The following is a 28,000-nucleotide window of genomic DNA, read 5'->3' as shown; positions in this document are numbered from 1 at the left end:
ACCACACAAAATCAACACCGTCCATGACGTCCATCCCATGTTCTACAGAATACCTTATTCACATGGGACTGGCTTGCCATTACAGTCAGTACACGGTGATGTACAATTTGCTTCTATTAATTCAATTCAATTGACCCGGGACGTATTGGAAATATTTTATCTGTCCAGTTGTTTAAACATCAAAAGGTATATAAAAGCCAATCCAACTCTTTATACAAGAATAGACCGACTAAGATGACATCGAATAGAATGGTCTTGTTGGCAGTTGTTATTCTAGCGAATGTAGTGCAAATATTTTCGCAGTGTATCCGATCCCCGACTACTGCATCCGGTTGGAAGGCCCCTAGAGGTAAATGTTTGAAGAATTTGGTTTGAAGCGTACATCTAGTTCTCATTAAAAAATGGGTTAGGACCATATTGTTCCGGCCAGCTAATTTTCAGCGATAACTTCAACACGATCAACCGGGCAGTTTGGGAGCATGAAAATTCTCTCGGAGGTGGAGGGGTAAGTTACTGTGAACTTTGTTTCCTAACTTTTTGTAATGCTTTCTTTGTTTATAGAATAACGAATTCCAATGGTATTCCGGAAGCGGTCGAAATACCTACGTGAAAAATGGACACTTCTACATTCGGCCAACGCTGACGGCTGACGAGTATGGTGAAAAATTCCTAACATCTGGAGTAATCAATCTGCACGAGGGCCCACAATATAAAAGGTCAGTCTCTCTATATTGCATATAACAATCAAAACCAGGCAGAAAAAACCTAAGTTAACCTATTCCCATAGATGCACTGATCCACCAGGATGGGCCGAACAAATTCAGGGATGCTATCGGAGAGGCAGTCCCGATCGCATTCTCAATCCAGTGCGAAGCGCCCGCGTTCGGACTATAAATGCGTTTGCTTTTAAATTCGGAAAATTGGAGATCCGGGCGAAGCTACCGAGTGGCGATTGGATTTGGCCTGCCTTGTGGCTGCTCCCTAAGGGTGACACTTATGGGTACTGGCCGAAATCCGGTGAGATAGATCTGATGGAATCACGCGGGAACCGGAACCTACGGTTGAACAATGAAAACATCGGAGTGAAGAAATCATCGTCCTGTTTACATTTCGGTGAAAATGCTAACTATCGTAGTTCATAGTGCGGTTCCACCAGCCGGGATGGACTCAACACTAGGTTCAACAATTATCAACTCATTTGGACGAAGAACGTAATGCAGTTCGGCATCAATAACCAGATTTTTCGAACCGTCACACCCTACGAAGGTTTTTGGAGGCTCGGTGGGTTCAGCTCCAACCCTTGGCCTACGGGAACCAAAATGGCTCCATTCGACCGGGAATTTTACATACTGATGAACGTAGCAGTCGGTGGAGACTTCTTCCCCGATAACGCCTGGAATCCTCATCCGAAACCGTGGAGACAAGGCTCCCCTAGTGCAATGACTGATTTCTATAGAGCTAAGTCGAATTGGTACAGTACCTGGGGCGAAGAAGCGGCACTATTGATTGATCATGTTAGGGTTTGGGCGGCATAATATGTAAATGAATGGTAAATAAACATTGGTTCACAAGACTACTCGTTGTCAGTGGACCGATTTCTGTTTTTGATATTCTCACATATTTTAGTATATGATTTGAAACTTAAGAAATGCAGTATCATTAGTGTCGTATAAATAATTACGTTTCACTAATCACGCTTAGAAGTGAACGAAGACATGTAATCGATAAGAGGGACTATAGATACTGATCATGATGGCGATTAATCCGTTCATCAGACGAACAATAAAATTTGGTGCTATAAAAGGGTGGATAGAGTTACGAAAACGAACGATGTCTGCTAAACTGTTGGCTTATCGCATTGCAGGGAGCATTCCACATTAAATAGCGTTCCCATTGAGCAACCCAGACATCAAATCAGATCCAAAATTGCATGATTATAAAAGCTTAAATTGCCCAAATGAAGCGTGTAATAGTAATCTCTAATACGGTAGGTAAACAAAATGTTCCGCTAGATTTTCTGGTAAAAGGTAATAAAGTGTATTGTGAGCCTCGTTTGATCGATTAGTGGAAACTTCCAGTCGGTTGCACTCCCATTGAGATCGATAAGGAAGAATTTTGCATTTCACGGGTAAGTGGAGCACGACTCTGGCACACCCGGATATGGATGGTATGCTAATCCTAAACATTTGTTAACCCCTTCATGCCCATGTTGTTTACGGACAACAACCTTTTTAAACAACTATAACTTTTGATTGAGGCAAGATTTGCTCACAAAAACAAGTAAGGCTAATAAATGTGACTATTGCCTTTCATATGAATTTTAATAGTTACAAGGATCAGCTCTTGAACTGAAGTTATTCCATTTAGTCTGATTGGATTCCGATGGAGCAGTGCTACCAGGAACACCTTACGTTGATGACGGAAAATAAATTTGTTTATATATCTTCGTTATGTTGCAATATTATTGAAAACTGATGAAACTTATCAATTTAGACTGTGTTTGACTACGTTTTCCACGCTAGCGGACTATTGCAAAAATTCTAAGAGAATTGTATTAAGCATTGCAAGGTAAAAAATGAGCAGCTTCTAGCACTGCACCTATCTTAATGAAAAAAATGCTTTTCGTGTATCTTGACCCCACCGCACTATGGTCCCAAAGCTGTATTTAGGAAGACAAAACTGTTTGCGCCCAAATCGTTGGTTTTAGATATATAGTAAGTTCGGCAAACTTTCTTAAAACTTTCTGGCCATTTTTTTTATATGAGTTGAATTAGGGTGGTCCTTGTGGTTCGGGTGTTCAAAGTATCAACTTTTTGGATATGTAAAATTCAGCTATATAATGTTCCACAAAGTTATAACTCAATCAAATTTAAACAACTTTTCTGAAGAAACTATATGGCAATCTCTAATGGTTCATGTGTTATGATTTTTGCAATATTTAAGGTAGGGTGGCTCTTGAAAATTGGTTTTCTATTAATATCTTTTCATGTGTTAATTTTCGCAAATACTTTGTTCTAGAGGTTTTTAGAACTTTTGCAAATGCACATTTTTGCTGAAGAAATGAAGTTTCTATCTTTTTTGTTTACATAGTTACAGGCGATTTTCAAAACAAAAATGGTTTTCTTCAAAGCTATATAATTCAAGATTGCAAAGGGATTTTCAATCTTTTAATTTCATTTGAAAGATCTAACTTTTTTAGTTTTTAGTGAAAAAACTGTAGGAGCGTCATTTCTGTAAAAAAATTAATTAATTTTAAAAAATGGTGTATTTTTCAACAAAAATCATTTATAACTTTTCAAATTGACCATACATACAAAGTTCTAAAAGTGCTGCAAACAATAATTTACGATAAATCTATGTATAAAATTACAAATGAAAAATAGTGAGTTTAAGGGGTCGCGTTTTCAATGCTCAATCTCATAATGTAAAATCAACTGAGAAATAGTCAACGTGTGTGATAATGCCGAAAGTCACGGCAATTCCACTGGATATGTAAACTTTCTGAAAGAACAGTCTACCGTACATCTAAATGGTTGCGTGGATTTACAGTAGTGGTAGTTACAAGCTATCGTTAATTCTAAATCGACCAACAAAAGTTATCTATGCTCATTTAAGTAAAACCTTTTTGTTTGGTCTTGTGCTTAAAACGAGTGCTAAAAAGAAAATGCTTTAGTTCACGACTTGTTATCTTAAAACGAAAGCTTGAAACGAGTTTGTTATTCATATCAGCGGAAATTATTGTAAGCTTTTCCAACATTTATGCATTTTTTGAAGGAATATATCGAATAATAACATCGACTATAATGACGGCTGTCGGTAAGTTAAGATAAGGTTCTCAATTCTTTGTTACTTCAAAACAAATAAAAATAAGAGTTCTGAAAATAGCAAAATAACTCATAAAGCATAATTCCATAGCATCTCTATAAAGCATGTTGACGGTACTTGCTTTATTGGCCATGTAATAGATAACTTTTATTTAGAATTTACCATAGTATGCTATTAACACTATTCTAAATTAACGCTAACTGTTGTAATTGCGTCCAGTCTTCTCGACAGTCACACGCCAAAAGATCCCCTCTCATTTCAGGATGCACCTACCAAAGGTGTGCGCATTCTTCAACGTATCTTAAGGTTTATAGAAGGCCAAGGTAGTAATTATTAGAGGTTAATGTTCATAGACAAAAGGAAGAAGTGAAAGGTGGCTAATATACAATACAATCCCAGCTTTTATTTAAACGCTTAATAATAGTCTGATATGGTTTTAACAAATCTGTTTTATGTGACGTAGTCCTGATAACGTACAGGTTGATTAGTAACCCGTTTAGAAATTGATTCTTGATTAGCATTGTAGGTCTCAATCGTGGGATTACCCAAAGATTCCTCTAGTGATTCATTAGTTTCAATACCTGTTATAGCATTTTCAGAATTCACGCTATCGTCCGTTAATACTCTGTTGCCCACTTTTTCAGGTGAGCTGAACTGCGTCTGTACTGTTACACCGTTTTCTTTCGATTGAATTATTGTATCGGTACCTGCCTTTCGTTTAACAATAAACTCCTCATTAGTAAAGCCGCTATCCACCTTACTCGCTTTCCGCATACGTTTTGCAAGTACAACATCGCCCTCCTGTAGATCATGCTCTTTAGCATGACGCTTCTTATCGCTATATGCCTTCCCTTTTTCTTTGCATCTTCATCAAAGTTGATCACAGTAGGCAGTTTACTTTTTATATGACGGCCAAACATAATCTCTCCTGGTGACTTTCCTGTTGTTGGATGTTTTGTCGAGTGATACGTGTGCAGCGACGAGAAGGATTTTCTTTGTTCTTCCGCGAGGATTTCGGACAAGGCACGGCGCTTGTGACTGCGATATGAAAAAACACGTTCTATTTGATCGAGATCTTAAATGCTACTGATTGAGAGTGTTAGAGTTCACTATTTTATACGTTTAGAGTTCACTATCCTATAATCTAATCCGGAAGTTCATGCATATTTATTTATTCTCTTGGTATTAGTTAATGTATAAATAGAATCAGGCACGTAGCCAGAGGGGGGGCTAAGGGGCTAAAGCCCCCCCCCCGAAACTTTTCAAAAATAAATTTAAGAAGCAACATGTTTTTCGGTAACTCGTAAAAAATTGTATCTTGTTTGGTTTCAACAAATTAATGGGAGAATGGTGAGGAAGATTGCTATTTCGAGCCACCGAAGACATCGATCACGATATCTACTCAGTATGCCGAGTCTGATAACACGCTTCCTTTCATATTGTGTGACTCGTCGGAAGAACAAAAGAAACTGTTACTTTAATTCTTGCTGGGGTGATCCGTCGGATGATTGAATCGTAGAAGCAAGAAGTGGTGCTCCAGCCAAACGTGGAGGCTATTGACTTCTGGAATTTTTGCATAACCGAATTTCATGATGGGAAATATTTGCTGAAGGTGAAAATAGAGGTTATGCTTACGAACATCGCCTTTAACGAGTTCTACCTTGTCAGGCATTTAGTACTTATGTTACTCAACAAATTAGCCTAGGCGAAACCAGTCATTTTGCAACTTGTAATACGTGGTTGATTCTCATATATATGGATGATGAGAAAATCAATGTTCGTCTACAAGATCTGATACCTCTTACTTGAACCGCGGGCGAACGACCAGGAGGTTAAAACTCCAATAAACAAACTTAACTTCTTTGAACCGTGGCCATTAAAAGATTCCTGTCACATTTGGAAAAAATGTAATTTATTATAAAGGACACATCTAGGATTTAGACGGGTAGGGTCAGCTAGGATTTCGTCCTAGCTGACCCTGCACGCACAAAACGCAATGCGATAATATCATCATACACGTTACATCTTTGCACATCCATAGTCTCCAATACGATTACCTGAAAAACAATTGCCAAATTTGTGGCTGCTGTTCATATAATATTGACGGCAAAAACTGCGTCTAGTATCTCAAAATTAACAGTCAGCATCATCATTGAGGAAGTCGACACTGGTGACCCGTAAGGGGACAAAACAAAAATGAAATCAGATATTCGCGAACTGCCATGTCCATGGCAGTTACCACGATAATAATACGGAAGTGTACAAGATAGATATGAACGACCACCAAGACGCGGTTGGTTATGAAAAATATTTCTCAATCAGTAAACAGGTCAATCGCACGAGATCTGTTGGACAACCATTAGCGTTTTATCATTTTCATTGTTTATATCGTGGAAATATATTAAAGACTCAAGGCTTCATTTAGCTAATGCATTGAACCGACTCAAGTAAACGAATTGTATAATAAAAAATTAGAAGTTTCATAGAAAACTGAGTACAAAAACTGTCCCAAAATTAACATTTATCGCTAGTAATGGTATCTAACAAAACTCATTTTATGCTAGATATTGGCCTGAATAAAGAAAGTTAGTTAAATCATACGCAAATTGAATTTCTGTAATAGATTAGAGCAATGTGCGCTTAATATAAACGTCAAGCATCTTCCAAACTGTTTTCTTACATTCTTTAGCTAAAAATAATTGACACGTATTTTTTGGTTTGGCTAAATATTATATTTTTTTCAAGTTATTCGCTTTTGAACTTTTGAAGTCTATGAAATTGAACATTTTTCAATCACTGATAACTCGGAAACGACTCGATATATGGAAAAAAATATTAAATAAAAAAGTTGCGTTTTCAAATAAGCTTACCAAAAAAAAATCACAATTTTTTTGTTATATAACTTATGAAATGTGCAATAACTTGAAACAAATTGAATTTTTTTAAGGCTGGACCAAATTTTTTATTTATTATTTTCTTTAAGTATTAAAATCGTGTTAAAAAGATTGTGTAAAAATTTGGCAGTGGAATTCTTTGCGAGATATTACAATTATAAACATAAAACATGGCAATTTCACACTAAACGCCCAGCGAAAGGCCTGTTATAACTGAAATGTCTCGTAACACTTCGAGTTCCATTCTGAAGTTTTCACATAATCTTCTTAATATAGTTATGTAATCAAAATAAATTTGATTTCGGGGGACTTTAGAAAATATTTGCTTTTAACATGAGAATACCCCCAAAAAAGTCTTAAATTTGCAGAATGCGAGTCATTCCACGATTTACAACTATAATTTTAGTTCCCTTCAATTTTTTTGCACTCTTTAGCTGAAAATTATAGACACGATTTTTTTACTTTGGCTGAATTTGACTTTTTTTTTTCAAGTTATGAGTTTTTGAACTTTATAAAGTACTAGCTAATACCCATCGCACGTTGATGCGACTTTCAACGAAATAGGAGGAAACCATAATTTGTTCCGAAGCGCCTTCTTGTAGGCAGATAATCCCCACCAATAGCACACAAACACGCTCCATAACAAATTCCTACTATGCATAAATTTTTACGGCAATTGGTTAAGCCGTTTGGGAGTCCATAAATCACATACATACAAATATCGACTTTTAATAATATAGTGATTTTTAAAAGTTTTATAAATTTAATAGAATTGGACATTTTTCATTCCCTCATAACTGAGAAACTATTAGATTTCTGGAAAAAAGCATTAAATAATAAAAGCTGCGTTTTCGGAAGATCTCGGCGGATTTTTTTTTGTAATATTTGTTTTTGTTAAATAATTTATGTATTATGCAAATATTAGTAACAAATTTTTTTTCAGGGTGGAGCCAAAAAAATCTTTTTAGCTTTTTCAAATAATTTATAATTATATCGAGAAGATTGTGTACAAATTTCAGAAAGAAATTCGAAGTATTTTACGAGATACTTCAATTACAATAGGCCTCTCACTAGGCGTTTGGTGTAAAATTGCCTTGTTTTAAGTTTATAATTGTAATATCTCGCAAAGTATTTTGATATCCACTCCCAAATTTTTGCACAATTATTTTAACATGATTTTTAATATTTAAAGAAAATAATAAGTAAAAAATTGGTCCAACTTTAAAAAATTCAATTTGTTTCAAACAATTGCAAATTTCATAAGTTGTATAACAAAAAGAAATTGCTATTTTTTTCAGTAAGCTCACAACTTTTTTATTTAATACTTTTTTCCATATATCGAATCGTTTCCGAGTTATAAGTGATTGAAAAATGTTCAATGTTATAAACTTCAAAAGTTCAAAAACTAATAACTTGAAAAAAAAAATCATATTCAGCCAAAATAAAAAATGCGTGTCAATAACTTTAACTAATGAATGCAAGAAAAAAAATTGGAAGGAATTCAAATTTTGATTGTAAATCAGATGTGGAATGACCCATATATTTTGATCCTATTGATCACCAAAGATCCTCCTTCCTAACTGGGGTATGCCAAAAAATTATGTTAGCATGATGCATTAGAACTGGTAATAGTTACAGGACGCCTGATCAAGAAAATAGAAGTTGAACCATCTACAATTCGTTTGCTAAATCAGAAGATTTTGTACAAATTTCGACATTCTCTTCGATCGAACATTTTATGGATATTATGGATTTATGGATATTCTACTCATTTCGATTTAGCGTCATCTACACCTTTTAAACGTGTAGATTAGAACACCTTGCGTTTTCCAGCACCGTCAAGGATTGTCATATTCGGTTAGCGCATAAATACTGAGAACTCTAGAATATCCATTGTTGCAACGAGAGTAAATTGTAACTCGTGAATAAAAATAAATAATAAAAATCAAATTAAACATCAATAATTCGTTGATGTACTATAGCCTTTCTTGTGACAAAGAACATGGATTGTCTTAGATTTGGCTTTGTTTTCATTAAGAACTTTTCAAAATTTCGTTTAGTTTCTAGTGACAATATGAAGTAATTAGAACTAAAAGCTTTATGCAGGGGCGGGTAAAGCGTAGTTGGTAAATTGATTACCTTTTACGCAGCTCATCACGGTTCGTTCATCAATCCCGCACATGTAGGGTTAGAAATTTTTCTAAAGAAATTTTCTAACCCAAAAAGAGGCGAATAACCATAAGGTTAAAACCTGTATAATCGAAATAAAAAAGCTTTATACAATAATTTTTTAAGCCCCTCCCGAAATAAACTCCTGGCTACGGGCCTGAATAGAATTCATTTTATAGGCGTAGTAACCCTACTGCTAGGTGATAACAAATTGTAACAAAATTCATTTTCAAAATATTAATTACTTAACAATAATCTTCCATTACGGGCATAGGGTGATGTTCTCTGAGCACAGCTTCATTGACACAGCATAAGTCCAAACACAATCGTGGCTCCCTATTTGCCTTTCCAACAATCACCAATGGGGACACCCAGCTGGTTGGGCCTGATTTAATTTCGATTACGTCACGCTACAATAGTTCATCAATTTTTTTGCTAACAGCTTCCTCGAGTGGCAAAGGAATCCTGCGCATCGGTTGAAAAACAGGTTTTATATTATGATTTGCTGGAATGTTGACCTTAATGTCTTTAATTTTACTAAGCGGTCGTGACGCTTCTCCCACCTAGTTGCTTAGCGGTTTTGTCACCGACTAGGTAACGTTGGCCTTCTTCCACAACCAGGAATTCTGACCGGATAGTTCTCGTACCAGTGGTGACATCAGTTACAAAAGAGCCCAGAATTGTAAGCGGCTTGTCGCTGCCGTACCCTCGTAACATCCGGGAGCTTCCCTTTTCGGAAGAATGTACAGAAATTTTCTGTTCTTTCATCTTCGACCAAACTTTTGCGGTTATCAGATTGGCATCGGCTCCTGAACCCACCAACATATCGATTCCAAATCCTCCGATAACGCATGGTATTACGTTTAACTCGTTCCCCGTGTAAAATGAATAATAAACTTTGTCCTGAGCTGGGCGTTCGGGTGGATCTTTGTCCGGAGGAGTATCATCTAGTATATCAGTCTCAGCGGTACGGATCTGCAACAGAAATAATCAGCGAATGCTGTGCAAAACATATACAACATACCTGTTTAGTATATGGCGCTTTTCCCTCTTGATGCTTACGCTTCCTACAAAGCTTTTCGAAATGTCCGAAACTTTTGCAGTTGTGGCACTGTTTCCCACGGGTTGGACAAATTGCCGATACCGAAATGTGCCCTAAACGACCGCAATTGTAGCAAGTTTTACCAGCGATTCCAGTACTGATCCTGCGGTGGCCTACTTTTTACTCTGCCACTTTGTATATTTTTTTCGGTTGTTGTTCAACAATTCAACCTGCAAGTCAACGCATTCTTGCGATATACCAAGGGCTTCTGTCTCCGAGAGGGGCAAAAGAATCATTTTTCGAACATCGTTTGAAGCGCACCCTTCAACAACAGCATCCGTAATATGTTAGATAAAATTTGTCCCACTTCTGTTCCATATCTGTCAAAACCGCACTCCGAAGCCTGTTGCTTCTAGCGTATCATGAAATCAGCAAATCACTCGCCTTTTGTTTGTTTCATCTGGCGAAGTTTTCGGCGTTCAGAAGTATTCTGATGGTACGGTTCAAAGAACTCATCCAGTTCTTCGATGGCCATGTCGTAAAACTTTGGATCCAACGCAACTATGGGTACATGATCGTGTTCTCCGAGGTTTCTGAATACGGTTTGAAGTACTGATCCTCCCAGGTGTAATAACTTTGCTCGTTTCACTCTTTGATCGGTAATACCGTAGGCCTCAAAGTAACAATCGAGTGATTCCTTCCACTTTCGCCATTCTTTGGCCAGCTTACCCGTCTCTATACGGTCGCACCGGTATGCTACACGCTGCTTGTCTTAGATCCAGAAGGCGGGCTCAGAGCGTAAGATCGAAGAGTGAGAGAGGAGCGCAAGCGACGTTTCGAGAAGGTAGGGACTCTTTAAAACGGGAGATCAAGCTTAGCAAGCCAATTGCCATAAGTAGCTGTGCTGAGAAAGAGTACGACGAAGAAGAAGGAGGAAACACAACCGAGTGGTAAGTGACTAACGACGAGCTCAAAGACACGTCGATGTGACTAAAATCAAAGAAAACCCTCGGTCCGGATGGAATAACAACCGTGGCGCTGAAAGCTGCGCTCCTGGCGTATCCGGACATGTTCAGGATGCTACTGCTGAAGTCTTTAGATGATGGTAATCCCCGGAATGAGGAAGGTGCAGAAACTGATGTTGCTGCCAAAGTGTGGGAAGTCACCGAGCCATCCAGCCTCGAAAAGACCAATGCCGCAGCGTGGCATAAAAGAATGAGCCAGATCCTGAAGAGATACTTCCAGAGTAGAGCACTGCTGTACCAGACCAACAAACGGGCAATAGGCAATGCGAGTCACAGCGGCCGTTCCTCAGGGTTCCTCCTTCCTGACGGAGGATATCAAGTGCTACAAACAATGAAACGCCAGAAACGAGAGGAAGATGATGAGAATTGATTCGTGATCAAATCTGTTACTTCGCTCGATGGATTGGCCATTAAAGGATACGATCACTCAACGGGAGCATTTATTAGAAAAGGGCTCAAAAAGTGTTCTCGCTGTTGAAAATTTTTAAGATCTAGTCCACGATATATATTTCATCTGTCCTGCACTAGGTTGATTATCTCGCTGAAATATAGGGACACTTGGAGTTTTTGATGTCCCATGGGGATAATCCTGCTAGTTTCTAAAACTTCCGTGACCAGGATCCACTTACTTCGGTTTTATAACAGCACTTCATCGAGTTTGGTGATCCATAAAGAGACACCCGCAGGCCTTTACGAGGAAGCTTAGGAGAAGAAAGAATTTTTCTCATTCGAAAATTTATAGAAGAAGGTCCTTCAATGGCATTGTCACTCTTTAGTGACCTTGGGAGCGTAGAAATTTACCGTGGCCGGTAACGTTACCCTCCTTGCATTTCTTTTCGGAGCGTAGGGGAGACTGAGGAGATTTGATCCCCGGGGAGACTTGATCCCATCATTGTAACTCAAAGGCGGATCAGAATACATTAATCGAATATACTAGAAAGTTGCGGAGTTTTATCTAAACATAAGTTTTTTTAACACAAAAAAATAAATTGGACATGTGTTACCGAATTTTTACCGATTCAAAGAAAAAAATCTCAGAAGAACTGAAGAAGATTTATTTTCTAAATTTTCAAACTTTTATACAATTGATAAAGTCACCCACTACATACTACACTTTTGCATACAGAATTACAGGAGAATGTCAATTATATGAATGCGTTATGATTGAGCTGATTTTTTTGTTTAACTATATTTGTACTAAAGTTTGCTGAAATAGATGCTATGGGTTCACTTGATCCCTTCAAATTTGTGGAGATTTGATCCCCTTCGCCATGCTTCATACACACCACTGAAAATAACCAAATTTACACCAGAACAATTGAAGTCATTGTTGCCATAAAATAACAAAAAAATACTGTCAAAAATGAACGCTTCATCGTACAGAAACTTAACTGTAATTGTTTACTACAGTATACGTAGCAACCATGCATCCCACATTTGACGTTCCTCAACCATAATAACGACAGCTTTCAAATAATTGCACAGAGATTTGGGGAATTCGTAAAAAAATTTTTGTGAGATATGCGTAATATGTAGTAACAAAAATAGTAATATTTAATCACAACAATTTAATCATGGTACATTTATAACATTGAATGGGGTTAGGTAGCTATTTTTGTCCTATTAGGGAGGGTACCGTATTATTTCATTATTAATTTTATTATTTCAGCTTCTTTGCTTTGTTATTAGGAACTATTTTTTATTTAGATTATAGAGGTTTTAGCCTTAAGATCATTCGCCTCTTATTAAGAGCCAATATAATAACAAAATTGTCTTGAGAATGGTGAAAATCTTCTGTTTGAGCGCAGCAAAAACTTTAATCGAGTACCCCAATTATCGCAACACCATTTGAGCCAATGCGTTGAGCAAAGATGGCAGACGCTGCTCTAACCAAAGGCTTCAGATGGGTAGGATGATAATAGAAAAAGGGTAAAAATAGCCTTATTACCCTACATGCTCTTTTAAACACGTTTTCAAAAAATAATCAAGTGTCCCCAAATTAGGGATCGAGTCTCCACTAATCAAAGAATTTTCCAGTTTTTTTTTGTTTTCCAAAAATGCTCATAGCTCATGTCCAGTATAATATTTCCGTGTAATTTTTTTATGACTATCAGTCAACCCTAGAAACAATATAAAAGTACAAAAAATACATAGTTTTTGTATCATTCCACGGAGTAGGATTGAAAAATAAAAAAGGGGATCAAGTCTCCTCAGTCTCCCCTACCTTAAAAGAATGTATCAGTTTTTCTTCGCGTAATTTGCAAACGGGATATGTCCAGTCTATATGTAACCGCTCCACAGGAAGACTTTCAATGATTCTCTCCGCCTTTTCCAAACCGTTCCTTGTTTCTACAATGAGTAGCTGCATGGCCCAATTGTTGTCTCTATTGTTGCTGAATGGAATTGCTTGCAATCTAGAATTTACTGACTGGTGCAAAAGGATTCTTGGAGAAGTCAACCTCATACTTCAGCAGATCTTCGCAATTAAAGCCTCTGTCGGAGACTACACCATCAATCTCTACTTCCCGGGCGGGTATATAGACAACATACTTCTTCATACAAGGCCGCGTGTACTGTAGTTAGGTCACACGATATATTAATGATGTTAAATGGTTTATCGTTGATCCGGAAGTAGACTATCCAGGGGTCGGTTGCATTAGACGGATATAACGTGTATCGTAACGGAGACTTATCGGCATTATTTTTGCCATCGTGGAAACATTCAAATCGCCCATCTTGGAAACATTCAAATCGACAAAAAGCGACTAGATGTTGTGTATAGATGCAAACAGCAGCAAGAAATTGTTAGGTTTAATTTGTTAAAATTCGAAGCCAATCCAAATTTGTAAAAGCCGGACCCGACCCGAAACCGAGAGATAAAATTTTGAAAAACCCTAACCCAACGCAAACCCGAGAATTTAAAATTTGAAAACCCGAAACCCGACCCGAACCCGAGAAGTTACAGAAGCCGGTCTGCTTGGGTCGGGTCCGGCTTCCGGGTACGGGTCCAAAAAGCCGAACCCGACTATCTGTAGTATCTACTAAATGGCTGGTAAAAATAGATTTTGAATGTTGATAGATTTTTATCCGTTTATGGCGTCTTTTTATCAAAATTTGAATAGTTTTATTTAACCCTGTGCAAATGGTGCTTCATCGTTAGTAGATAAGAAATAAACGCCATTGGCGCCACAACCATTGTTGGAAGGGTCTCCACCCAGATTAGCATCCGTTCCACTCGGAGTACAAATGCCCTCTAGGATCTCGGCATGACTTGCACATCGTGTTGACCGGAATGGAACCGACGAACTGATCGATTCTGCATACAATGTTGGCGCTCGTGCGTGGGCGCACGCCCCGTTAATATCGGTGCCACAACCGGGTTGTCGACGACCGCCATTTGGGTAAAAGTTTGCCTGACCCAACGGTACATTAATACCTTGTAATCCTGCGTTGGTCATGATAGTTTCCACGTACTGTCCATCCTGAGGAGATACAGCATCGCTCTGTCCGGCTGAGAATAGAGGCCCTGCTGGATCCAGAGCAATTATTGTGTTTATGTTGCCGTTGTGATATTTTCCCGTGTTACCAGCAACATGAGCCCCCAAGCTGAAACCACTAACATAAATATTATCCAAGTTGGCACCTGCATGTACAATCAACTCATCAATCAGGCTACCAACACCTGTCCCTGCTGGTCCCACTGCATTGCGTGATGAAATGTAGTTTGGATTAACGGCGGCAACAGTCCAATCGGCGCTGATAACGTTGAAGTCTCCGACCGAGAGAAAACTGTCACGAATGACTGTGTTCGAACCATCGTTACCATTTCCGTTCCAGCCGTGAATGGTGAATCGGGTGGGATGTGCTGCATTGAAGTTGGATCCAGTGATCGAGGAGGGATTTCCAATTTCTAGAAATTGCGGTTCTGTCGGGTGGCTCCTGGTGAACAGTCGGAACACCATATCAGTTTCCGGTACGAATAGGTGCTCCGGTTCACTTGGGTCCGCTGATGGCAGTTGGTATGGGTTTATGTTGACTAGGTGCAAATACCCTTCGGAATTCGGAACCAACTGCCACAGCTGCTCCAATGGGAGGGCGGTAACTAGAAATGCACATATTAGGTGACTAGTATTGATATAGTTGAATTAATTACCAATTGTCAGAAGCCCAATCAGGGCAATATTTTTAACGGTCATCTTTATATCTGTAACTGAAGAGAATTATTGAACAGCTCTCACTTTTATACGTTTTCGAACAGCGGTCTGAACATTGATCTGATTTATCAACGCTATCAAATGCTATTTTTAGGGTTCAATTCAACCAAAAATTATTTTGTTATAGTAACCAAAACACAGACAGTAATGAATAAGATTTCTGGAACCATACAAAGAAGAGCCATAGGTAAAATTATAATTGTTTTAAATAAATATTTTTTCTTTCGAAAAAGTCAAGCGTTTTATCAATACGAATTTTTCAAAAGTCATAGCATCCAACTTTACCATCACGACCGCGATATAAAAAAATTGAAATTGGCAACGAATAGTCATTTAACTGCGTCGGCGATGCACCATTTTTCCACTTTTTCTAATTTTGGGCATTATATCACGAATAAGACAGTACTGGATAATATTATAATAACTTTAATATCTAGTAAACTATCCTAATATCAAACATAGCTTATAAAAATGATTTCAGTTTTTTCGTTTCACCCCTCTCTTCATCCCTGCGCAAATGGTGCCGCCGCATTAGTCGTCAAAAAGTAAACACCATTAACTCCCCGCCCATGATTGGACGGTTCCCCGCCCATGTTAGCATCTGGCCCACTGGGAGTGCAAACTCCGCCTAGAATCTCAGCGTGACTCGCACATCTCGTCGATCGGAATGGTACCGAAGAGCTAAGCGATTCAGCATAAAAAGTTGGCGCCCGCCCATGGGCGCATCCTCCACCGACATCAACGCCGCAACCGGGCTGTGTGCTGCCTCCGTTGGGGTAAAAATTTGCCTGACCCAACGGTACATTTATCCCCAGCACACCAGCGTTGGTCATGATGGTTTCCACATACTGACCGTCCTGCGGAGACACTGCATCGGCTTGTCCGGCTGAAAACAGAGGACCAGCCGGGTCCAGTGCAATGATCGTATGGATGTTACCTCCGTGCCGTTTCCCCGTATTTCCAGCGACATGAGCCCCTAAACTGAAACCACTAACGTGGATATTGTTCAAGTTTGCTCCAGCATGCGCCATCAGCTGACTAATTAGTAGACCAACTCCCGTTCCAGCGGGTCCTACTGCATTGCGAGCAGAAATATAGTTTGGTGTCACGGCAGCTACACTCCAATCCACACTAATCACGTTAAAATCACCGACCGAAAGCAAACTGTTTCGTATCACTGTGTTGGATCCGTCGTTACCATTGCCGTTCCAACCATGAATAGTAAATCGAGTGCGGTGCGCTGCGTTGAAGTTGGATCCAGTGATCGAGGAGGGATTTCCAATTGATAATATCTGCGGTTCGGTTGGGTTGCTTCTGGTGAACAATCGAAACACCATATCATTTTCCGGTGTAAACATGTGCTCCGGTTTATTAGGATCCAGTTCCGGTAGGTTGTATGGATTGATGTTGACTAGGTGCAAATATCCTTCGGAGTTCGGAACCAACTGCCATGATTGATCCAGCGGGAGAGCGGTAGCTAGAAATGATGCGTTACAGTAGCTGATTGAGATAATGTATTTTGTTTGATTGTTTACCTACTGCCAGAAGCCCGATCAGAGCAATTCCTGTTATAATCATATTGGAGGTAGCTACGTGATACTGGGATGAATCGATTAAGCAATTTGCGCTTTTATAGTCGTAATAATTTAGGCTCGATTAGCATTCGATATCTCCATGGAAAAACCATTGACGGTTTGATACCCCAAGAAGGTACAAGAAGTTTGATAAGACGACTTGACGGCATTTGCTGCAGATCAATGCCTTTTCTATACATTCACGTCATAGTTAGTTAACATGATTGTGCTTAATGTTATATTTAGACTGTTTACGGTTTATACCCCCTGTGTACTAACAGCGACAGATAACTTTTTGCTTTTCTCATATAGAAAGGTTATGCATTCACACTTAAACTGAGCCAATGTAATCCCGGTATGTGTGTGTATGTGCGTGTCTTTTTATAAAGCATTAAAAAACTTTCAAGAAAGCCCTGAGATTGCAGGAAAATCTGTACAAAAACCCTAACGTCTCGGAGAACGGCTTAGGGCTGCCATCACCCCACCCACTAAACATCACTGCTCTTACCCAGGACCTGATTCCTCCTCGGAACTCCCTTACGGAATTACTTCGGGAAGGGGTTTTTATGTACATAGCACCCACTCTAATTCAACTACTTAGTAGTTAACTCCTTCAGTTGGGTTACAGCACCATTCCTCGACACAGCACCAGTTCTCCACAATCCACACAGACTGGCAATTTCTGTATGGCAGTTGGAAAGCTGGCTGTGAGTCGAGAGTTAGTGCTCTTCCCCTACGAAGACAATCTTGTCTATTGTGCCATTCAGCACCACAACTTGGCTCCCTTGTGTCATTTAGCACCGCATCTTCTCGCACCCTTCAGCACCATTTACTCATTAAGCTCCCTACTTATTTGCGAACTACTCGGTCTAGTCCCCGACGGTGGACCTAGCCTACTCCGACGGAGGATTCTCTGACGAAAGAAGTTCTTCCAAAATCGAACCAACCAGCAAGGTGTCAACGTCAGTTCGGCGATTCCAGTGGAGAAGGGTGTCCTCCGGTTCGCTGGTGGCCCGACGACCTGCAACTGATAGTGTCTCGTCGCAATCTACTCAGTCCAGTGAATCTAGCTTACGCTGGCGAAGAGATCCCCGGCGAAGGAAGTTCTCCCGATACCAATTCTTCTTTCGTTTTAGCACCACAACTCCTTGAGCCCTTTGGCTCCTTGTCCGGTGCCATTTAGCACTGCAACTCCTTTAAATCGTTTGGTTCCGTTCTCGTTCCATTTCGCTCAACTTCCCAGATGAGCCATTCAGCTCTCGGCTTTACAAAAATCTTATTGTGAAGCCAACGATGGATCTAGCCTACTCCGATGGAGAATTCCACGGCGAGAGAGGTTCTCCCGAAACCGAGTGGTAAATTTCTTCCGATCACGGAGACGAAGTGAGCAATTTAGCTCCCCATTTCGTCTAGATCTACGGCGGTGGACCTAGCCTACTCATCGGGCCAGCCAGTCAGCATTTACTGGCGCCCCAACGATCCACTGCTAGCTATTCGACGCGGTCCACTCGGTCTAATCCCCGACGGTGGATCTAGCCTACTCACGAGCTACCCAGTAGGGTGTCGAGGTCAGTCCGGTGATTCCGGTGAAGCCTCACATCTGGCATTGCGTGCATTTCTCCGCTGGTAGCATTCCACGTCCTCAGCCAGAGTGATGCAGATGGGGATTATCCTGGCGAAACCGCATACTGCCTCCGACGATATTGTTCTGTATGTACTCGTGACTCGTACGGCCATCAGCTTTTCACGGTTCTGCTTGGTTTTCAGCGCAGCATCCCAGGCAGGAACCCCATATCGGAGTATCAATGACGAAACAGTGGATAGTAGACGTCTCGTACTGCTTCTCGGACTGCCAACGTATGAAATCGCAGACGTAGTCGACGTGGTTGCTGAAGCTCAACCGGTCGTCGATAATCACTCCCAATTGCTTCAGTGCACACTTCGATGCAATCACGTGCCCTCCGACGTCGATAAGCATCCGCTGCACCGCTTTGCAGTTACTAACCTACAACACCTCCGTCTTGTGGTACACTATTTGCAGCTTGACCCCGTTCATCCAGCTCTCAATCGCGTCTATTGTTACCGTCATTGACACCTCCACTTCTTCAAGTGTCTCACCCATCACCGTTGGTGCCGTTGTCCGTGAAACCCACGATTCTCACTTTCCTGGGGATCCGCAGTGCTAAAACCTCATCGTACATCCCGTTCCAAGGAGCTGGACCGAGAATGGAACCCTGAGGAACACCCGCTGTGACTCGCCTTGACTTCTGCCCTTCACTCGTCTCGTACAGTAGCACTCTGCTCTGGAAGTAGCTCATAGGCACCCTCATTCTGTGCAGCGCTGCAGCGATGGCTTCCTGCTGGCGCTGTTAAATGCATTCTTCACATCTATCGTGACCACAGCGCAGTATATAACTCCTCTTCGCTTGTGTTTAGATGCCTTCTCTGCACTCTCGAGCACTGTCCGAATTGCATCCACTGTCGATGCTCCTTTGCGGAATCCGAACTGCATCTTGGACAGTTCGCGCTCGCCTTCCGTGAATTTCGTTTTTAATTTTAATGATAATTCTTTCCAGGAATTTTCCGAGCGTATCCAGCAGACATATACGTGGCTAGATCGACTGGTGGCTTCCCTAGCTTCGGCAGCAACACCAGTTTCTGAACCTTCCGCATTTCGGGAAAGTTGTTTTCATTTATACACTTCTGCAGCACCTTCCTGAGCATGTCCGGATATGCCAGGATCGCAGCTTTCAGCACCACGTTTGGTATTCCATCCGGACCGAGGGCATTCTTCGATGCTTCTGCGAGCTCGTCGTTAATCACTTGCCGATCGTCTAGCCCTTCATTGTCGCCATCACGACTTGATACGCTTAGCCCCAGGAATTGGCGTATACTTTTCGACATAGGTCTTTGTGGCAATCTGCCTTGCTACGTCTGATCTCCCGTTTTAAAAGCGGCCCTTGTTTCCCAAAACGCTGCCTTGCGCTCTTCTCTATCTGGCTCCGATATCGCTCTCTGAGCCCGCCTTCTGGCTCTGAGACAAACTGGACACCGTCTATTGCGTGGTACCAGTTTTCGCGGCAATGTGGCGTCACAAGCCACCACAATCCTTCTTGTTAGGCCAGCCGCATCCACGTTCTCGGTTCCGCCGATCGGTCAAAGTGCCTCAACAAAGAGGTCTTTGTTGAAGGTTTTCGTCTTCCACTTACGCTCACCGGGCATCCTTCTCCGTACTTCAGCAGGGTTGCGTTGACCGATACGGTTGCGAATTGCCTGGTTATCGCTATGCGTATACGTTTCGCATACTCTCCAATCTATGTTCGCCGTCAATGAAGGACTACAGAATATGACGTCGTTGATAGACTCCCTCCGATCTCTCCGAAATGTGCTAACAGAACCTTCATTGCACAATCGTACGTTCAACCTCGCTAGAGCCTTCTGCAGGATTCACCATCTTGTGTTCGTTACTCTACTTCCCCACACCGCAGCCCAGGCGTTGAAGTCAGCGCCAATGATTACAGGCTTCCGACCAATCAACTGCTCGGTTAACTGCTTCAGCATTAGGCTGAACTGCTCCAGTGTCAACCTTGGAGGAGCGTAACAGCTACACACGAAGACGCTGTTGATTTTGGCGATCAGGAAGCCCTCGTATGAGCGTTCTGCCGTTCTTAAATGGGGAATCCATAACTTGTATCACTACCATTCCCGATCTATCTACCACCCAGTTATTGTTATCAGGGAGACTTGATACGGCTCTGCAGTCAAAGCGACATCACACATAGTTTTGTCGTAGACTGCTACAACAGTTTCTATGCGGCGTCATAGTGATTCAGATTTATCTGGGTTATCTCCATTACCGTTGGCATGCAGTCGCCTTCTTGTAGGCATTTAAAGCCACTCGATTGATGATCGTTTCCGTCCCCTGGAGTGCAAACCTCTACGTGCAGTCTCTCGCAAGATGGCCCGTCTCCTCGCATTTCCAGCACATCTCGGACCTATCCGGGACTTTGTAAGCCTCTACTAAATGTGAAAAGCCCAAACACGTCAGCCATTTCTCCACTTGTTTATTTACTTGTTAGGCAGCTCTTAATGGGCATCTCGACATTCCAACCGTTACTTTGCCTACCTCCAACGCCTTGTATGCAGCGGTTACTGGTAAACGAATCATCGCTGTCTGAGTTCTTCCGTATCCCTTCTTCAATCGGATCGTTATGTGCACTTCGCCCAGGTTACACTGCTGCTTCAGTGCACCTCTCAGCTCGTTTTCCGTCGTGATGTCATAAAGGTCCCTGCACACAATCACCATCTCCGGGTTTAAGGCTTTAACGTCTGCCTTTTCACCCATAGATTTCGTAATAATCTCCTGCAAGGTCGAGTTGCAAGTCGTGGGATCCCCAAATCCCTCAGCTTCGGGTCCTCTCTGACCTTCTTGAGCAGCGCTGCATACGTCGTCGCATGATTGGCTTTAACGGGCATGGCTTCTCCCTTTGGCGCCTTCTGATGAGCCTTTCCTTTCCTCTTCTGCTCGCCTTTTCGATCTTCCTTCTGTTTTTGCTGTTTCCCGTGTTTTTTTCCTTCCGACCTACAACGGTACTCCAGCTTTATACCGGTTGGGTGACGTCCTTTCTTACGGCAACAACAGCGTCCTCGAGAGTCTGCTTCATGGGCTCGCCTGGTCTTCCTTGTTCTAGCGAGGTTCTTGGCCTCTTGGGAGTCACAAGGACAACAAAATCTCTATTACTTAGTACATCTCCAACAAAATGAAAGATTGGTTTTCCTGCGGAAGAAAGGGTAGAAAAAAGATTCAGTCTTATTTCAAAAAATCGAGAACAATGTTAAATGATATGATCAATAGCTTCATAGGACTCTAAACATTCACATAAATTAGAATCGATTATATAAATGCGAAAAAATTGGCTTCTAAATGAATGGCGATTTGATATTATACGAGAAAACGTTTGAATAAATTATCTTCCAACATTTAGTCTATAAAATCAAGGTTTACGTTTAACTTTTGGTAAAAAAGAATTATATATACATCCCAACTCACTAGTGTACCATGCTTGTTGCCAAAGTATATTAATTTAATGATGAATTAAAGGAAAGTATTCGTTACCATGAATTGTATGAATTTATTATAATTATATATAGTTGAAAAAGATAAGTAGGGTTTATGCCTTTTTAAGAAGAGATTACAAAAGGTTATTTCATTCAAAAGAACTTATCCCTACTTCGAAAAAATAAAGTTTTTTTTTCCAATTCGTTTATTTGATAGGGCAGGTTTGCGTTAGCTTAAAGGTGCCAATTTTGTTTTGTTTTACATTTTAAATTACTTAAAACTAGGGGATTACATATTGATTAGCTATACATATACACAAGGGGGTAATATAATTTTCGTAAGATTAGGGGGTCATTTAGTTTTTATGGCAATATGGTTTGACATTTTTAGCAATGAGATTATTGGAGCAAATAATGTTTAACTAAGGGGGAAAATTTATACGACTATCTTAAAAGTAGAAATAATTAGAGGGCGTGATTAAATTTTGTAAAGATTCGGAGACATTAATTAGAGTTATTTTATGTGGTAGTAGAGTTGGGCATTTCCAACGAGATCGTATAATATAATAGTTAAAACTAGAAAAGGCAAGAAGAGCTAAATGCTTCATGAAGATATTTGGGGGGAAGGGGTGTTACTTCTGTGTATAAGAGTCAGGGGAAGTAGGGTGGACAAACATGGCAGGGGGAGAACATTATTTCAGTTTCAGACTTCGGGAGATCAACGGATGGATTACAGAATCAGGGTGGCCTTCATCAGGAAGAATCATGTACTGGGACGCCGGGTGGTCGTTCTTAAGATGGCAGGGGTTTCTCCAGACGATTTCGTAGTGCGGCTCAGATGTTGATCGGCTACATTTCGAGTTGTGCGTGTGATGTTCGTGCTTTAGGTCCCGTGTTTGTTGGCTCATTTGACAGGGATGTTTTGTGTCGCCTTGGAGTCGCATCAAACCATCGTGGGTGTATGGTACAGGTGGAAGAGAGCGTTTCTGAGAATGATAAGGAAAAAGGGGCAGTTAAAGTTGGATATTGATGGTTTTTATGAAGGTGTATATAAGGGACATATAGAGGACATCGCGGCTTGCCAACACATCTCGAACCGGGACGTTGGGTGGTCTTCCTCGGGCCCGGAGGGTGTCCATAAGCCGAGACCTGGCGAAACTGTACTCGGTGCACGCCCAGACTATGTGCTCTATATCGTGATAACCGTCGCCACAAGCGCAGATACCACTCTCCACGAGCCCAATACGTCGGAGATGTGCATCCAGCGTGTAATGGTTCGCCATGAGTCGAGACATCACACGAATGAAGTCACGACCCACATCCATCCCCTTGAACCAAGGTTTCGTCGATACCTTAGGGACTATCGAATGTAGCCACCTTCCTAGCTCCCCATTGCTCCACGAGGTTTGCCAACTTTCGAGGGTTCTCTGATGAGTAATAGTGAAAAATTCGTGGAAGCAAATTGGTCTTTCAAAAACGTCACCTTCAATGGCACCCACCTTAGCTAAGGAGTCCGCCTTCTCATTGCCCGGAATGGAGCAATGAGAAGGGACCCACACCAAGGTAATCTGGAAAGATTTGTCAGATAAAGCACTCAGTAGCTCCCGTATTTTCCCCAAAAAATACGAGGAATGCTTTCCATGTTTCATCGAGCGAATAGCGTCAATAGAACTCAGACTATCCGAGACGATGAAGTAATGGTCTGCGGGTAATGTGTCAATGACTCCAAGGGTATACTGAATAGCAGCTAGTTCTGCGGCGTAAACTGAAGCAGGGTCACTGAGTTTGTAGGAGGCGGTGAACTTTTGATTGAAAATACCGAAGCCAGTGGACCCTTCGAGGTTTGATCCGTCAGTATAAAACATCTTAGAACAGTCGACTTCTCGGAATTTATTATAAAAAATATTTGGAACCACTTGTGGGCGTATGTGGTCCGGAATTCCACTAATCTCATCTTTCATGGATGTGTCGAAGAAAACAGTAGATTCAGAAGTATTTATGAAATGCACACGGTTGGGATTGTAAGAAGAAGGATTAATATTTTGCGCCATGTAGTCAAAGTACAGGGACATAAAACGGGTCTGAGAATTGAGCTCAACAAGCCTTTCGAAATTTTCAATCACCAACGGGTTCAAGATATCGCATCGAATGAGCAATCGATATGAGAGTTCCCAAAATCGATTTTTCAGCGGGAGAACGCCCGACAGGACTTCGAGACTCATCGTATGGGTCGACTGCATGCACCCTAAGGCGATACGCAAACAACGATACTGAATTCTTTCGAGTTTGATGAAATGTATGTTCGCGGCGGATCGAAAGCAGAAGCATCCGTATTCCAGTACCGACAGTATCGTTGTTTGATACAACCTAATTAGGTCTCCTGGGTGGGCATCCCACCACGTTCCGCTTATTGTACGAAGAAAGTTGATCCTTTGTTGGCATTTCTGTTTCAGATACCGAATATGGCATCCCCAAGTACCTTTCGAGTCGAACCAGACCCCTAGATATTTTACTGTGAAGACCTGAGCTATAGTTTGACCCATTAATAGAAGCTGTAGTTGTGCTGGTTCACGCTTCCTAGAAAATACAACTAGCTCAGTTTTCTCCGTGGAGAATTCGATACCCAGCTTAATAGCCCATGCAGACAAATTGTCCAAGGTATTCTGTAATGGTCCATGTAGATCGACAGCTTTGGGTCCCGTAACAGACACCACGCCATCGTCTGCAAGTTGTCTTAACGTGCAGGAATTGTCAAGACATTCATCAATGTCGTTGACGTAGAAATTGTATAACAGGGGGCTTAGACATGAGCCCTGGGGAAGGCCCATGTAGCTAAATCGTGATGTCGATAAGTCACCATGCGAAAAATGCATGTGCTTTTCCGACAACAAGTTTAGTAAAAAGTTGTTTAAAGTCGCTGAAAGACCATGCTGGTGCAGCTTCTCTGAAAGAATGTTGATAGAAACTGAATCAAAAGCCCCCTTTATATCTAGGAACACTGATGCCATCTGCTCTTTACTAGCATAGGCCATTTGAATTTCGGTTGAGAGCAACGCAAGACAATCGTTCGTCCCTTTGCCTTTGCGAAAGCCAAACTGTGTATCTGACAGTAAGCCATTTGCTTCGATCCAATTGTCGAGGCGGGATAGGATCATTTTCTCGAACAACTTCCGGATACAAGATAGCATTGCGATCGGTCGATACGAATTGTGGCCGGAGGCTGGTTTTCCTGGTTTTTGGATGGCGATGACCTTCACTTGCCTCCAATCGTGTGGGACAATGTTAGCCTCAAGAAACTTATTAAATAAGTTCAACAAGCGTCTCTTGGCAGAGTTTGGCAGATTCTTCAACAAGTTGAATTTGATTCTGTCTGGCCCTGGAGCTTTATTGTTACACGACAAGAGAGCAAGTGAGAACTCCACCATCGAAAAAGGTGTTTCGTTCGCGTTATCGTGACGGGACGCGGCGCGGTAGATCTTCTGTGCCGGGGCGGAATCCGGACAAACCTTGGCGAAATCGAATATCCAACGGTTTGAATATTCCACGCTCTCATTAGTACTGTTTCGATTTCGCATACGTCGGGCTGTTCCCCAAAGAGTGCTCATCGATGTTTCTCTCGTTAATCCGTCGACGAACCGGCGCCAATAACCGCGTTTTTTGGCTTTCATCAAACTCTTCATTCGCTTGTCTAACGTCGCGTACTGTCGAAAACTAGCGGGTAACCCGTCGTTCCGGAAGGTCTTAAACGCGGCGGCCTTCTCTGCGTACACGTCTGAGCACTCTTTGTCCCACCAGGGATTGGGAGAACGTTTTTGTATGTTCGCGCCGGGTACTGGCTTAGTCTGAGCTTGATTCGCGCTGTCGAGAATCAAGCCAGCCAAAAAGCTGTACTCTTCCTCCGGAGGAAGTTCTTGAGTAGATTCGATGTTGTCGGATATCGCGGCAGCATAGCTCTTCCAATCGATATTTCGTGTGAGGTCATACGAAATATTGATTGTTTCCAATGGCCTTGACCTGTTATTGATTGAGACTACGATCGGCAGATGGTCGCTACCGTGGGGATCAGGGATTACCTTCCACGCGCATTCTAACTTTAGCGAGGTCGAGCAAAGGGATAAATCTAATGCGCTTGGGCGCGCAGGTGGGGGAGGAATCCGTGTCATTTCACCCGTGTTTAGAATTGTCATGTTGAAGTTGTCGCAAATATTGTGAATTAAAGAGGAACGGTTATCATCATAAAGGCAACCCCAGTCCGTACCGTGAGAGTTAAAGTCGCCTAAAACTAGTCGCGGTGCAGGCAGGGATTCTATGATGTCATGTAGCCGGCGATGCCCAATCGCGGTGTTGGGGGGAATATATATGGAAGCTATGCAAAGATCTTTGCCTTTGGTTGTTACTTGACAAGCGACAACTTCAATACCTGTTATCGAGGGAAGGTTAATTCTGTAGAAGGAATAGCGCTTTTTGATCCCCAAAAGCACTCCTCCATAGGGGGTGTCTCGATCCAGGCGAATAATATTAAAGTCGTGGAAGTTGAGATCTATGTCGGAAGTTAACCAAGTTTCACATAATGCAAATGCATCGCAACTCAAATTATTTATTAACATTTTGAAGGAATCGATTTTCGGGATGATACTTCTGCAATTCCACTGTAGAACAGTGATCAAATCCGTGACCTCGTTCGATGAGTTAGCCATCGAAGGATACAATCGCTGAAAGGAGGGGCCATTTAGCAGTCAACTGCTTCAAAAATGTTCTTACTGTAGGGAGAAAGGCTAACATAAGACTTTTAATAGGATCAGTTATATTGAATGTTTTTATTATCCAGTCCACAATGTCTGAGAGTTTGATAATTCCAGTGCCGCGATTATTCTCGAACTGAAACAGAGGAACACTTGGGATTTTTGATGTTCCGGGAAGTGCTGGGAACTCCTTCTCTGAGTTTAATCCTCCGAGACCAGGAGCTAATTGCTTCGGTTTGGTTGCAACACTTCCAATAGATGTGACTTTCGGAGTCCCGTCAAGGGATACCTTCTGGCCTTTACAACGAACTTTAGGAGAGGAAATGTTCCTCCTCTTCCTATAACTTCTAGGCGCCCTAGTAGATGTTCCCTCTTGTGGGTCATCAGCCTCGCCCTCGTTAGGAGGCAAGTGAGCATAGATGTTTGTTGAGGTTGGTGGTGTAGCTTTCTTTAGCATTTCTGCGAAAGAACGTTCGGATCGTCCCGCAAGGGAACGTTTTAGTTTATCCCCGCGTAGTTTGTACGCGGGACATGCCGAGATATCATGCAGATTCTCTGCACAGTAAGGACACTTCTCAGCATTCTTACTGCACGAATCATCCAGATGATTCTCCCCGCATTTTCCACAGCGGGCCTTATTGCTACAATGGGTGGCTGTGTGACCCAATTGTTTACACTTTGTGCAATTCATGACCCGCGGCACAAACAGACGCACAGGCAGACGAACCTTGTGCAAGAGGACGTAATTTGGCAAAGCGGTACCAGCGAAGGTCAACCGATAAGAGTTTGATTGGGGGTACGTTTTTGAACCATCCCCCGCAACTACTACTGAGTGCAAACGCTTGCACTCGAGTATTTTCACTGGCTGAAGTATGCGGTCTCTAAAACGGCCAACCCCGTACTGCAGCAGATCCTCGCATGTCAAACTGTCATCGGTGACAACGCCTTCAGACTGTACTTTTACAGCTGTAATATACACGTGATAGTCCTTCGTAAAGTGCTCGCAGCAAGCAATATCGTTTGCCTGCTTTGAGTTAGTCAGCACGACCCTCAGCCTGTCTGAGCGGACCTTTTTTATTTCGGTCACAGCCGAGAACCGTTCCGTCAGGTCTTTTGAAATCTGTAATAGATTCAGCGATTTTGTTTTGGGCCGAAAGAAGACCACAAAGGGACCGGTCGAGAGCTCTGGATATTGTTTGGGTCGGGGGAGAGCCTTAGGAGTCGACTCGATCTCCATTTGGCCATCCGGGGAGGAAGCCAGCGACACCGTCAATGCACGGGGTCAGCACCCGCGCAGACGGGAAAAAGCCGTAAATGTATCAAAAAGGTAGATTTCACTTATCTGTATACTCGTTTCCCACGACGCACCAGTCCAGCTTAAATAGCTGGTTATTGTTCAATCCTCGCTTTACGAACAAAAGGTTGAGGAATGTGGCCTAACGGTTAACACACGCACA

The 28,000-nt window shown here is 41.7% G+C and overlaps 2 protein-coding genes and 1 pseudogene across 2 annotated transcripts; 1 reads left to right on the top strand and 2 right to left on the bottom strand.

Annotated features, from left to right (window-relative positions):
- Positions 1–249: 249 nt before the first annotated feature.
- Positions 250–1,547, top strand: LOC131687087 (beta-1,3-glucan-binding protein-like; annotated as a pseudogene).
- Positions 1,548–13,031: 11,484 nt separating this feature from the next.
- Positions 13,032–15,151, bottom strand: LOC131691011 (lipase member H-like). Its single transcript, XM_058977136.1, has 2 exons — positions 15,109–15,151; positions 13,032–15,057 (listed from the first exon to the last, which is right to left on the bottom strand). The coding sequence occupies exons 1-2, from the start codon at positions 15,149–15,151 to the stop codon at positions 14,084–14,086; spliced, it is 1,017 nt and encodes a 338-aa protein (XP_058833119.1). The 3' UTR covers positions 13,032–14,083.
- Positions 15,152–15,642: 491 nt separating this feature from the next.
- On the bottom strand, positions 15,643–16,760 carry LOC131690542 (pancreatic triacylglycerol lipase-like). The gene is made up of 2 exons (XM_058976407.1): positions 16,705–16,760; positions 15,643–16,646 (listed from the first exon to the last, which is right to left on the bottom strand). Exons 1-2 carry the CDS (start codon positions 16,745–16,747, stop codon positions 15,673–15,675), a joined length of 1,017 nt encoding a protein of 338 aa, XP_058832390.1. The 5' UTR covers positions 16,748–16,760; the 3' UTR covers positions 15,643–15,672.
- Between the last annotated feature and the right edge of the window lie 11,240 nt (positions 16,761–28,000).

Source organism: Topomyia yanbarensis, chromosome 3 (genome assembly GCF_030247195.1).
Source record: "Topomyia yanbarensis strain Yona2022 chromosome 3, ASM3024719v1, whole genome shotgun sequence".
In the NCBI taxonomy this organism is placed as follows: Eukaryota; Metazoa; Arthropoda; class Insecta; order Diptera; family Culicidae; genus Topomyia; species Topomyia yanbarensis.
The sequence above is the reverse complement of the archived record's forward strand: the minus strand, read 5'-3'. Positions and strand labels throughout refer to the sequence as shown.

Coding starts and splice junctions, on each gene's coding strand:
- LOC131691011 (XM_058977136.1), bottom strand. CDS start 15,151: ATGACCGTTAAAAATATTGCCCTGATTGGGCTTCTGACAATTG. Junction 15,058..15,108: donor GATTGGGCTTCTGACAATTG/GTAATTAATTCA, acceptor GTGCATTTCTAG/TTACCGCCCTCCCATTGGAG.
- LOC131690542 (XM_058976407.1), bottom strand. CDS start 16,747: ATGATTATAACAGGAATTGCTCTGATCGGGCTTCTGGCAGTAG. Junction 16,647..16,704: donor GATCGGGCTTCTGGCAGTAG/GTAAACAATCAA, acceptor CATCATTTCTAG/CTACCGCTCTCCCGCTGGAT.